At 40.6% G+C, this 12,287-nt stretch overlaps 1 protein-coding gene across 9 annotated transcripts in view; it reads right to left on the bottom strand.

Annotated features, from left to right (window-relative positions):
* Positions 1 to 12,287, bottom strand: part of C13H2orf42 (chromosome 13 C2orf42 homolog) — a 40,768-nt gene that overhangs the window by 10,894 nt on the left and 17,587 nt on the right. For 8 of the 9 annotated variants that reach the window (XM_059942452.1, XM_059942448.1, XM_059942455.1 and 5 more), the window contains 5 exons: positions 11,089 to 11,923; positions 10,268 to 10,378; positions 8,200 to 8,304; positions 5,959 to 6,063; positions 2,456 to 2,563 (listed from right to left, as the gene is read on the bottom strand). In XM_059942452.1, the coding sequence (XP_059798435.1) occupies positions 2,456 to 2,563; positions 5,959 to 6,063; positions 8,200 to 8,304; positions 10,268 to 10,378; positions 11,089 to 11,911 (1,252 nt within the window). In that variant the 5' untranslated portion in view covers positions 11,912 to 11,923. The remainder of the gene's footprint in view (positions 1 to 2,455; positions 2,564 to 5,958; positions 6,064 to 8,199; positions 8,305 to 10,267; positions 10,379 to 11,088; positions 11,924 to 12,287) is intronic. The other variant, XM_059942457.1, reaches the window with a different exon arrangement.

Genomic DNA, 12,287 nt, shown 5'->3' with positions numbered 1-12,287 from the left:
ACGACACCAAAGGCCAGTCTTCATCCAAAGAAGGTGACGTTGTGTATATGGTGGGATTGGAAGGGAGTCCTCTATTATGAGCTCCTTCCAGAAAACGAAACGATTAATTCCAACAAGTACTGCTCCCAATTAGACCAACTGAAAGTAGCACTCAATGAAAAGTGTCTGGAATTAGTCAACAGAAAACGCTTCATCTTCCATCAGAATGACGCAAGACCGCATGTTTCTTTGATGACCAGGCAAAAACTGTTAGAGCTTGGCTGGGAAGTTCTGATTCATCTGCCGTATTCACCAGACATTGCACCTTCAGATTTCCATTTATTTCCGTCTTTACAGAATTCTTTTAATGGAAAAAACTTCAATTCCCTGGAAGACTGTAAAAGACACCTATAACAGTTCTTTGCTCAAAAAGATAAAAAGTTTTGGGAAGATGTGGGATTATGAAGTTGCCTGAAAAATGGCAGAAGGTAGTGGAACAAAAGGGTGAATACGTTGTTCAATAAAGTTCTTGGTGAAAATGAAAAATGTGTCTTTTAATTTAAAAACCGAAGGAACTTTTTGGCCAATCCAATATATATATTTTTTGTCCCTGCCGCGCAGCTTGAGGGATCTTAGTTACCCCACCAGGGATCGAACCTAGCCCCGGCAGTGAAAGTGCTGAGTCCTAACCACTGGACCACCAGGGAATTCCCTAAAAAAGGAATTCTAGAAGCAAATCTATAATAGAGTTTTGGCAGAAATGTGATGAATCAAATGATAAGGATTTCTGCTATAAAAAGTCTCTGATGCTTCTTTTGAGATACTACTTATTTTTGACATCTTGGAAACTTGTTTGTCTGGTAAGTCTATACACAGAGGACTCTATTATAAAACAGCCTCTTACAACTTTAGATAAGTCAGAGGTCAAATCATAGTCCTTAAAATAACTACATAGAGTTTAAGCCTGCTCACATGGTTGCCAATCTATTGCCCTGTCTCCCAGATTATAAAGGGGTTCCACTGAAGGACCCAAAAATATCTAAGCAATGGGTTAAAATTAATGTATCCAGCCTAAAATGGTTTGTTTTTGTTTTTGTTTTGGCTGCACTACTCAGCATGCGGAATCTTAGTTCCCCGACCAGGGATTGAACCCATGCCCCCTTCAGTGGAAGTATGGAGTCCTAACCACTGGGACTGCTAGGAAATTCCAGGCCTAAAGTTTAAACTGGAAGCATCAACACTGTCTCAAGGGACTTCCCTGCTGGCACAGTGGTTAAGAATCCGCCTGCCAATGCAGGGGACATGGGTTCAAGCCCTGGTCCAGGAAGATCCCACATGCTGCGGAGCAACTAAGCCCGTGCGCCACAACTACTGAGCCTGTGCTCTAGACCCTGTGAGCCACAACTACTGAGCCCACGTGTCACAGCAAATGAAGCCCATGCGCCTAGAGCCTATGCTCGGCAACAAGAGAAGCCACCAGCCCCTGCTCGCCGCAACTAGAGAAAGCCCGTGTGGAGCAACGAAGACCCAACACGGTCAAAAAAAAAGATAAATAAATTTATTAAAAAAAAAAATACTGTCTCAAAAGTCAGATAGATAAGGTGTAAAGACAGAGATTTTTATGGCCCTAAACAGAGAGATTCACAGCTTGTACTATTCAAAGACAGAATTAAACATCAGTCCTGGGAATTCCCTGGCGGTTCCATGGTTAGGACTCTGAGCTTCCACTGCAGGGGCACAGGTTCGATCCCTGGTCAAGAACTAAGATCCCGCATGCTGAAAGGCTTGGCCAAAAAACAAACAAACAAAAACACTTCAGTCCCTATTACATCATCAAATAACAATTTACTGAAGAAATAGCTCTGATTTCTAGCTGTAGTTACTCTTGGGCTATTTGTCCCTGAGCAACCTTTTCCTTCTCCTTTTCTCTCCCTTATTTCCTTATACTACCAAATAAGTATCTTGAGATCTCCAGAAGAAAGATATTATATAAAACCAAGAAATAAGTATCAGAATACTGTAATTATAAAATGTTCCAAGCCTGAGAATCACTCTAAAAATAAAATCTCTCTTTATCATAAATGGGGAATCATGAAAAACAAGTTTTCGTTTTTGACACATACTGTAATATGCTTCCAAGAAGCCAGCGCAAACAACAATTGGAGCCTGCAATGCTTTTGTTGAAACTGGTTCATATCCAGAAAATATCCAACTTCTTGGTGGGCACCTTCATTGTGCTTCATCGGTGATTCTTTTACCAATCTTGTGCTTTCGGAATCTTTCCATCAACTCTTACTAGCATAAGCATGGGGCCTTTGAAGAGTGTGATCATTATTCTAAGAGCTGATGGGCTAAGGCTTCATGCTCTGAGCATGTAACTAGAAGTCCTAATCATGAAAATTCCACACAATTTTCCCCAAGCATTATTCTCTAAGGTCAAGACATCTATTGCTATTCCTGAGGAAAAATCCCATACCTGTGGTAGAGTTGGGAAGCCGTTTTTTTGCACTTCCTATGGATATTCTCTGTTGCAGGGCATCAAAAAAGGACTGAGGAATGTGGAACACCAGTGGCTCTGGTTTGCCTATAGGAAATAAGAAGAAGCTCATTTAAGGAAACTCAGTGGGCTTTCTGGTGTGTAGGGGAAGGTGGAAGAAATGGAATTGATGGGTAGTAATAACTAAAAATACCACTGAGATTTCTTTATACAGGGGCAAAAAGAAGGCTTTGATTGACCTTTATGAGTCAAGCACTGTCACCTGCCCTACTCTTGATCCCTTGCAATTATAACACATACAGCACACCCTTGTCATCTACCAAAGATAACTTTTCAAATCCCTAATTTTGTAAACACTGCCACAGCACAGACTTCTCCCTTTAAAGAGGACATGAAATGAGATGAGAACATTGAGGCTGAGTTGAGAAGGTAAACTTGATTCACTCCTGCTCACTATCCCAGGCACCTGCTGTTTGCATTCATTTTCTCAGATGGCCAGGACCGTGAATGCCAGAGACTGCAAAGTTAGGACAATTTATCCAATAAGCATCAGTCTTCTCTCTGATGTGAAGACAGGCAAACTGTTTGAAAATACGTAACAAACCTCTTTTAAAAAGTTGCAAGACACTAGGTCAACAAAAAGTCAACAGAAAGAGTGTTCAGGGGAGAGGGTGAAAGAGTTCAGAGTTTTCCTTAAAAACTCTGCCCAAGAAGCAAGCTCCAACAGAGGGGAAACATCCAGAACCACATGGCTTAACATGTAACTTCCACCTGCCTGTAGAAGGTGTAATTCTTTTTTTTTTTTTTTTTTTAAATTTTTATTTATTTATTTATGGCTGTGTTGGGTCTTCTTTTCTGTGTGAGGGTTTTCTCTAGTTGCGTCAAGTGGGGGCCACTCTTCATCGCGGTGCGCGGGCCTCTCACTATCGCGGCCTCTCTTGCCGCGGAGCACAGGCTCCAGACGCGCAGGCTCAGCAGTTGTGGCTCACGGGCCCAGTTGCTCCGCGGCATGTGGGATCCCCCTAGACCAGGGCTCGAACGCGCGTCCCCTGCATTAGCAGGGGGATTCCCAACCACTGCGCCACCAGGGAAGCCCAAGGTGTAGTTCTTAAAGACAGTTCAGCTGCCTTTCTGAAATAAAGATCAAGCCAAGAAAAATGAAAATGAAAGGTTTTCTAGAATTCCATATTAAGGTGTTACATTCTATCAATTGATTTTACCTACTTAATTGAGTGCAGAATGCCAATGACAAAACTGTCACTGCTTCTGAGCCACTAAAATTTTTTTTTTTAATTTTTATTTATTTATTTTTGACTGCATCGGGTCTTAGTTGCGGCACGCGGGATCTTTTGTTGCGGCACGCGGGCTCTTCATTGCCGTGTGCAGGCTTCTCTCTAGTTGTGGCGTGCAGGTTTTCTCTCTCTAGTTGTGGCGCATGGGTTCCAGAGTGCGTGGGATCTGTAGCTGTGGCACCCGGGATCCAGAGCGCGTGGGCTCTCTAGTTGAGGGGCTCGGGCCTTAGTTGCCCCACGGCATGTGGGCTCTTAGTTCCCCGACCAGGGATCGAACCAGCATCCCCTGCATTGGAAGGCAGATTCTTTACCACTGGACCACCAGGGAAGTCCCAAGCCCCTAAAATATTAATATCTGGGCAGTTTCGAGAAGTCACTACAGAAAGGTTTTTAAAATCTTTCATCTTGAAATTAGATTATGGGCTATCTGCAGAGATCATTACAACTCTAAAACTGCTAACTTACCACAACTCAGCTGATGGGATGCTAGGGTTTAGGTAAATTAATCTTGAAAAGTCCTTGTACAAGACACAGAATCACAGTCCAGGAGAGAGCTGACGGTGACTTTGACAAAGGTGGTGGTAATGGAGATGGTGAGAGGGGCTGTTACAAGGAATGGGATGAAAAAGGACCACAGTTTATAGCTTACGTTATTGTCAATGTTCTGGGAGGTGGGTTAGTAGGTATTTATTATATTATTTAAAACAATATATAAATAAATTTTTAAAAGAAAAGGAAAACATAGACTTTCTCTTTAACCTTCCCTAGCTTATTTTGTTTTTCTAAAAAGTAACTTCTGAAGTTTTATTTATTCTGAATTAATATAAATAAAACTAAGCATGTATTTCAACACCTCCATTCTTGTCCCTTTCTTCACCATGAAGCCACAACTGATCTAATCTTTCAAAACTCATGTCCTCCTACTGAGTGTCTGCAGTTGGGCTACTATTCAGTTTGGGGTGCTTTATTTTTAAAATGATGTTCATAAACTTCAACATGTTCAGCAAAGAACATCAAAATGATGTGAGGTTTGTAAATATGCCGTGAGGAGTGTTTGAAGACCTGAGATGTATCACTTGGAAAAGAGAAGACCTGTCAGGCAGAGCAAAGGGTGTGTGCAGTGGCAGGGACTGTTATTTGAAAACAGGAACAGACTTATTCCATGTGACTAGAGCACAGAATTAGAACCAACAGGAAGTATTATCAGCAAACATTTCCACTTAGTATGAGGAAGACCTTCCTCACAGTTCTCACTGTCTAACAATGTCAGGAGCTGCCTCAAAAAGCAGTGAGCCGGGGCTTCCCTGGTGGTGCAGTGGTTGAGAATCTGCCTGCTAGTGCAGGGGACACGGGTTCGAGCCCTGGTCTGGGAGGATCCCACATGCCGCGGAGCAATTAAGCCCGTGCGCCACAACTACTGAGCCTGAGTGTCTAGAGCCTGTGCTCCGCAACAAGAGAGGCTGCGATAGTGAGAGGCCCGCGCACAGTGATGAAGAGTGGCCCCCGCTTGCCACAACTAGAGAAAGCCCGCATGCAGCAACGAAGACCCAACACAGCCAAAAATAAATAATAAATTAAAAAAAAAAAAGAATAACAATGATTTTTAAAAAAAAGTATTAAAAAGCAGTGAGCTGCTCATCACTGCACAAAGCCTGGAAAACCATCCATCAAGGATGCTTTTAAGGCAATGGGCAAGACTCGGTTGGATGGTCCACCTCTGAAACTGCTGAGGTTCTATGAGGCTATCACGATCAGCCCAAATCCAGCTTGTGTTCTCTGATCTTCCTTAGCATGTCTGTGTAATTTTATATGACTATCTTAGTCTCACAGGTTTAGATTTTTTCTAAACTTTTTCCTCCCTTGCTTTAAGTTTGAGGGTTAGAATGATCTTCTAAGGTTTTGGTATCTCCCTTACCACACACCCATGCATACCCCAAGACCAAGGCTCTCTACCTTTACTTATTATTTGCTGTGGTTTTTCTCTTCCATCTCTAAATTCATTTTGCTGGTCCTGCATTTTGATTATGTGATTATTCCTTCATTTCATTTAGATTTCTACTCTCTTGAGGCCCAGTGCACTCTAGACTAAAGCCCAATTACTTTTTCTATCAAAACAGAGTAGACCTATAATACAATTACTTTAATTTCTCCTACTTTCAGCAGTAGCCCAGTTGGATGACCAATACTTACCATCAAACTGATAGTGCATGGTTTGATGGATGCGTTCTGTGACACTGGCCAGCCAGTCTTGGAAGGATAAGGTCACTTGTGCCTCATCTAACAGCTGACTACAGCCTAGGGAAAAACAAAGCAAAACACTTCATTAACTTTTTTCTTACAGAATTTAACAGTTAATTGAAGTTTGAAAAAGCTAAGGAGTTTATACATAAAAGAGGAACAAGCTGAAATTCAAAGAAAGTAGATACAATAAGTGAAATGGAATATTGCAGGATTCTTTTAAATAATCCAACTAGAAAAAAAAAGAAATAGAAAGCTCTGAGAGACTAATGGGTTTAAGATTATTAACCACAAAAAATTTGCAGCCTTTCAACATCAAACTGCAAATTGAAGAATGGCCTTGTATAATGGTTGTTTTAGAGCCAATAATTGGCCCTATTCCTGATGAATATGTCTATATACCCAATGACCTACCATTCTATTCTATTTCTTCTCCTGAAATGTTTTCATATGCCTGAAGTATATATCCCCTTTTATTATTATTATTTTTTTAATAAATTTATTTATTTTATTTTTGGCTGCATTGGGTCTTTGTTGTGGTGCGTGGGCTTCTCACTGCGGGGGCCTCTCTTGTTGCGGAGCACAGGCTCTAGGCGCAGAGGCTTCAGTAGTTGTGGCTCGCAGGCTCTAGAGCGCAGGCTCAGTAGTTGTGGCGCACAAGCTTAGCTGCTCCGCGACATGTGGGATCTTCCCAGACCAGGGCTCGAACCCGTGTCCCCTGCATTGGCAGGCGGATTCTTAACTACTGTGCCACCAGGGAAGCCCTATCCCCTTTTATAAAGAGATAATGATGCCAAAACTACTATTCATTTAAATTACAATTCTCATAAATAAATGCATATAGTGATAATTTGGATTAAAAGCTATTTTCTTTTTTCTTTGCACCAAAGTGATAAAAATTTGTTTAAAATCTGCTACCAGATACTTTTGATTTGTTTACTTCCTGACCTTCCAAAAACATTTATTCTTGGACTGTGTAAGTTCTTAATTAATTAGTCAATTAAGATTTGGTCTTAAAAAAAAAAAAAAAAGATTTGGTTTTGTATTGTTTGCTATTTATGTATCGGTCTTGTCTTCAAAACCAGAGTATGAGGGCAGGGATAATGTCTAATTTTTAACACCCAGCCATATTATATGAGAGTTAAGAAAATGTCGACCCCCAAACATACAAGATTAACTCTTCTGAGTAGAAAATTGACGCATATAAATTTATAAGTTATATTCAAATTAAGTCATTCTGTCTCTTAAATGCTACTGCTTTTAGGTGTTTTCAAAGTTCACTAACTTTGGAGAACAGACTATATTTGTCTTCCTCAACAAATATTTTCAGTATAATTGTAAGATATGTTTCTTCTTCAATTTGGAACCCCTATACCAAATTGCACATGGGTAATCAGCAACAAAAGGAAAATATTTTACAAAATATGTGCTGCCAAAACATGTCAGTAATTTTTGTTGCATTTGTTATTTAAAGACAATTTGGGGGACTTCCCTGGTGGTCCAGTGGTAAAGAAACCACCTTACAGTGGAGCGGACGCAGGTTTGATCCCTGGTTGGGGAACTAAGATCCCCCATGCCACGGGGCAACTAAGCCCAGGTGCCACAACTACTGAGTTCGCGAGTGTCAACTAGGGAGCCCGTGTGCCGCAAACTACAGAGCCCATGCATTCTGGAACCTGCACGCCACAACTACAGAGCCCACACGCCCTGGAGCCTGTGCGCCACAGCTAGAGAGAAGCCTGCACACCACAACGAAGAGCCCGCGCACCGCCACGAAAGATCCTCACGCCTCAACGAAGATCCCAGGTGCCGCAACTAAGACCCGATGCAGCCAAAAATAAATAAAATAAAGAAGCAAATAATAAATAAATCTTTAAAAAAAAAGACAATTTGGTTTTGAGCCTGATTTGAGACCAGTGGGACCGACAGCACAGATCTTAGCCTCAGTGCCTGCTAGTATTTATCTAGGGGGACAATATGCAGCATTTCTTTTGATTATATTGTTTTGGGCATCATTTTTTTTTTTTTTTGCCACTCTGCTCAGTCTGTGGGATCTGACAAGGGATCCAACCCACGTCCCTTGCATTGGTAGCGCAGAGTCTTAACCACTGGACCACCAGGGAAGTCCCCTCTTTGGGCTTCTTCAGGATGATTTTCCACCTCTTTAGCCTATCCTGGGGAAGAGAAACTTACCCTGCCTTTTTAATGAAGAAGCAACCACAGGCTTTTTCAGGCCACTTTTCCTTAGATTACTGCTCACTGCATCTTGAGGCAGCAGTGAACTGTTCGTCTGTGCACCTAAACCACAAATCATTATAGTGTTTAATAAAATGTCTACAGAATATAAATCGATTCAATATTAATTTCTGAAGTCTGAAACATAAAAAGTCTTTGCTAATTTCTAAGTTAGCTTCAGTTTCTAGAAAGAATGAGCATTAGCCTTTATACATAACATCTTAAGTGTCTCACACCCTTTACAGGAAGTCGGTGGGGGGGCTAGAAGTGAAAGGAAGAAAAAAATTCACCCTTTGTTCCCACCTTTCAGACGATCACTATTAATTTTCTGGTGAACTACTGTCCATTTTCCTTTTTGTAAATAGTTTATTTTGCTGGTTTTGTGCTTTAAGTAGCTCTAATTATACCGGGATTGCCAGATTTAGCAAAAAAAAAAATTTTTTTTGAACTTCAAACAAACAAATAATTTTTTAGTATAAATATGTTCCAATGATAGCATGGGAAGTACTTATACCAAAAAATTATTCACTGTTTATCTGAAATTCAAATTGAACTGAGCATTATGTACTCTATCTGGCTACCCGAGTGAGCTAACATTTCTCCAAACTCTTTATAGTCATTTTTCATGGCTGCCTGGTATTCTATCAAGTGGTTTATCATGGGTCATTTAACTATCCCCAGTGGTTGGCCCTTAGTTGTTTCTAATTTTTCAATATTATAAATAACTACACAATAGGCATCTCTGGACAAAATGCTTTTCCTGTACAAAGGATTATTTCCTTAAAAAAAGATTATTTAGAAGTGGGATTACTGAGATAGAGGGTAAAAAACAATTTTTTTTAATTTCAAGTTTTCCTGGGAAAGACCCATAATCAAACATTTAACCACAATCTCTGCTCTATATTGCTGCCAGAATTACCCCTCAAAAACACAGAAATAACCATGTCGCTTTGTTTCTCCATCTTTCTCCAACTTCCCAGCACCTGAATGCCTGTGCCTGACCATCTGACCCACCTGCAGCAATACTCCCTCTATGGGTAGGAACATTTTTAAGGTTCTTAGCAGATACTACAAATGATTAAAGCAACTTACACTACACTAGCCATGCTGAAGAACACTGATTTTACCTTTGCCTGTGGTCTCGTCGCTTAAATATCTTTGCTAATTTGGTATCCCAAAGTATCTTGTTTGAATTCTGCATTTATAAAATGTTTGCATTTCTCTCTTCACTAGTGCATTTGGAGTTTGGTCCTCAGGTGCGGACCGGTAATATTTTCCTTTTGTTTACAGCCTAGGTCTTTTTTTTAAAATTATTTTTAAAAAGATTTATTTATTTGGCTGCGCTGGGTCTTAGTTGTGGCATGTGGGATCTTCGTTGCCACGTGTGGGATCTTTAGCTGTGGCATGCTAATTCTTAGTTGAGGCATGTGGGATCTAGTTCCTGACCAGGGATCGAACTCAGGGCCCCTGCATTGGGAGCACGGAGCCTTAGCCACTGGACCACCAGGGAAATCCCTAGAGCCTAGGTCTTCTAACGCTTACCGACTAGGACACTTCAGCATTTTCATACTGATTTATATGAGTCTTTAACTGACACTGATATATTTGAATTTAAAAAGAAAAAAAAAACATATATGGTGCCACCTGCTGAAAATGCACATAACATACTATATTGCTAAATTATCATGGAAAATATAATTAACCATTGTCACAAATTAAAAAAAATATATCTATTGATGAAAATTTCGTAACACTGTCCTAAGGCAGAGTAAGGTGTAAGACTAGTCTGAATGATTAAGGGATGAGAAAACTAAAAGTGGAGTTTGGTCAGATCTTATACTTGGCCAGTAGGACCGACTCTTAGCTTTACTTGAGAAAGAATCATCAAGGGAGAGTAAAACTTTTTTCAGGAAACAACAACAACATTATTTCTTATACTTGCTGAGATTCAGTGAAACACATAAAACACAGTAAAACCACCTCTAAAGGTAACACCACCAAACAAACAAACCCAACAGCTTCTCACCAGATACTTCCTCCTTTTTCCTCTTCTTTGGCTTAGAGGCAGTAGACTCACAAGCTGATACTGTTGATTCTGAATGGCAACCTAGCTGGGGCACAATAACCTCCTTTAGACCTAAAATATAACAAATTTCTGAATTATTAATACTACCCAAGAGTAAGTATGGGTCCCTATCTAGAGAAAATTAATTTCTAAAAATCTAAATCCCCAAAACAAATTATAGAGTGACCGTCTTCTTTAAAATCAGTTCCTTTAAAGAACTCTCCCAAACATATGTTTTTGTTCATAGACCATTAATATGATAAAAGGCTCTACAGAGAAATGTAAAACTAAAAAGTTGGGAGCTGCTGCCAACTAAAGATCGTTCAGAAATGAAAATAAAAAGCATCTACAAGATAAAAATGTAAAAAACATAAGATGATGTAGAAACATTTAAAGACCTTTTGAGCAAGGTACTAGTTTTCCCCATCTTCAAAGATAAGAAACAAGCAAGCAAGACAAAATAAAAGGGATTTTGTTTGTTTGTTTGTTGTTTTTACTAACATAGGGCATCTGTGGAGTAACAATATCAAAGCAAAGCTAACTTTGCTAGATTCATTGTTTCAATGAAAATGCACAAGTCTCTTGACCATTAATTTCAACTAGCCAACCAATCGAACTTTATGCAAGTATGCTCACTGGGATTAAAAGAAGGAATGCTTTTCATTTGATTTATCTAGCAACTGCTTCTGAAGGTTGCTAGGACAATCTCCAAATGCCATCAGTGGGACACTTCCATTGCCATTTTAGAAAAACAGAGTAACTGTGTCAACGACACCACCTACCGCTGGAATCAAAATTCAGGAAGTCTGAGAATTCCTGAGCCAATGTCTCATCACTGGCAAAGGCACAGATGCAAGCAAAGAAATGAATGCATCTCTGGACCGCCTCATCCTTGGAGGCATTCGACTTCTGTGATTTCAGAGTCTGGCAGGAGCAGAAGAAACGGCGCTCAGGCAAGCTTTTGGCACTGATTTTCTGCACAAATGATGTATGCAAATACCCCAAACTATGCTTCTGGCTTGCCTTGCATTTCACCACCAAAATGTTTTTAGTAATCCTCTGTACAAGGGGACCTGTGGGTTCCGTGGCCAACTGCCAGATGGTTTGCTTGGTTTCTGCGGAGGCCTGCACTGCATTCAGGACCGAGCTCTTTAGCGTCAGAGGGGTGGCCTCTGCCCGGCAGTTCACGGCCAGCTTGATGTGTTGGCACTGGTTTTCCACAACACCCTGGGTGGCAGCTTTCAAGCATGCGGGGACATAACACCGTCCAGAGCTCAGCTGAGTGATGATCGTCCCATCCACTGTCTGGATGGTCGTCTCTGAAACACCTAGCTCCACAAAGCATCGGTAATCAGGGCCCCGGTCTCTTTGCCGCACCGAGTAGACTTGCAGATCAGAGCCTGTTATGATTTTGACAGCTTCAACACTAGGCTGCTTCCGCGCGCCATACCGGAAGATGGTTCCACATGTCTTGTTCTTACAGCTCAGTCCCCGGGTTCCATTGTATGTGCCACAGCGGGGACACTTCCTGATTCCCCTCAATGTGGCCTTCCCCAAATCAGATAAGAAAGCTGGGACTTTTGTCCTTAGAGAGTTTGGTTCCATTTTTCACAGGTCCTAGAAAAGGCAATAAGCCCATCAGCATGAGTATACATGCACACACACACACGAAGTTAAAATCACTTATGATATTTAGTATACAAAGTAAAATGTAAGAAGCTATCCACTATTTTCAAATTGTACCCTCAAAGAGAACATCCACTTAAACCCTCAAGCAAAATAAAAGTGGGAGGAGATATGGGGATATATATATATGTATAGCTGATTCACTGTTATAAAGCAGAAACTAACACACCATTGTAAAGCAATTATACTCCAATAAAGATGTTTAAAAACAAAAAAGTGGAGGAAACTTTGCTTTTCACATTTCACATCTCTCTCTCTCTCTATATATATATAATTTATTTTTTGGCCGCATCTC

The sequence above is a fragment of the Balaenoptera ricei genome, chromosome 13 (assembly GCF_028023285.1).
Source record: "Balaenoptera ricei isolate mBalRic1 chromosome 13, mBalRic1.hap2, whole genome shotgun sequence".
NCBI lineage: Eukaryota > Metazoa > Chordata > Mammalia > Artiodactyla > Balaenopteridae > Balaenoptera > Balaenoptera ricei.
The sequence above is the reverse complement of the archived record's forward strand: the minus strand, read 5'-3'. Positions and strand labels throughout refer to the sequence as shown.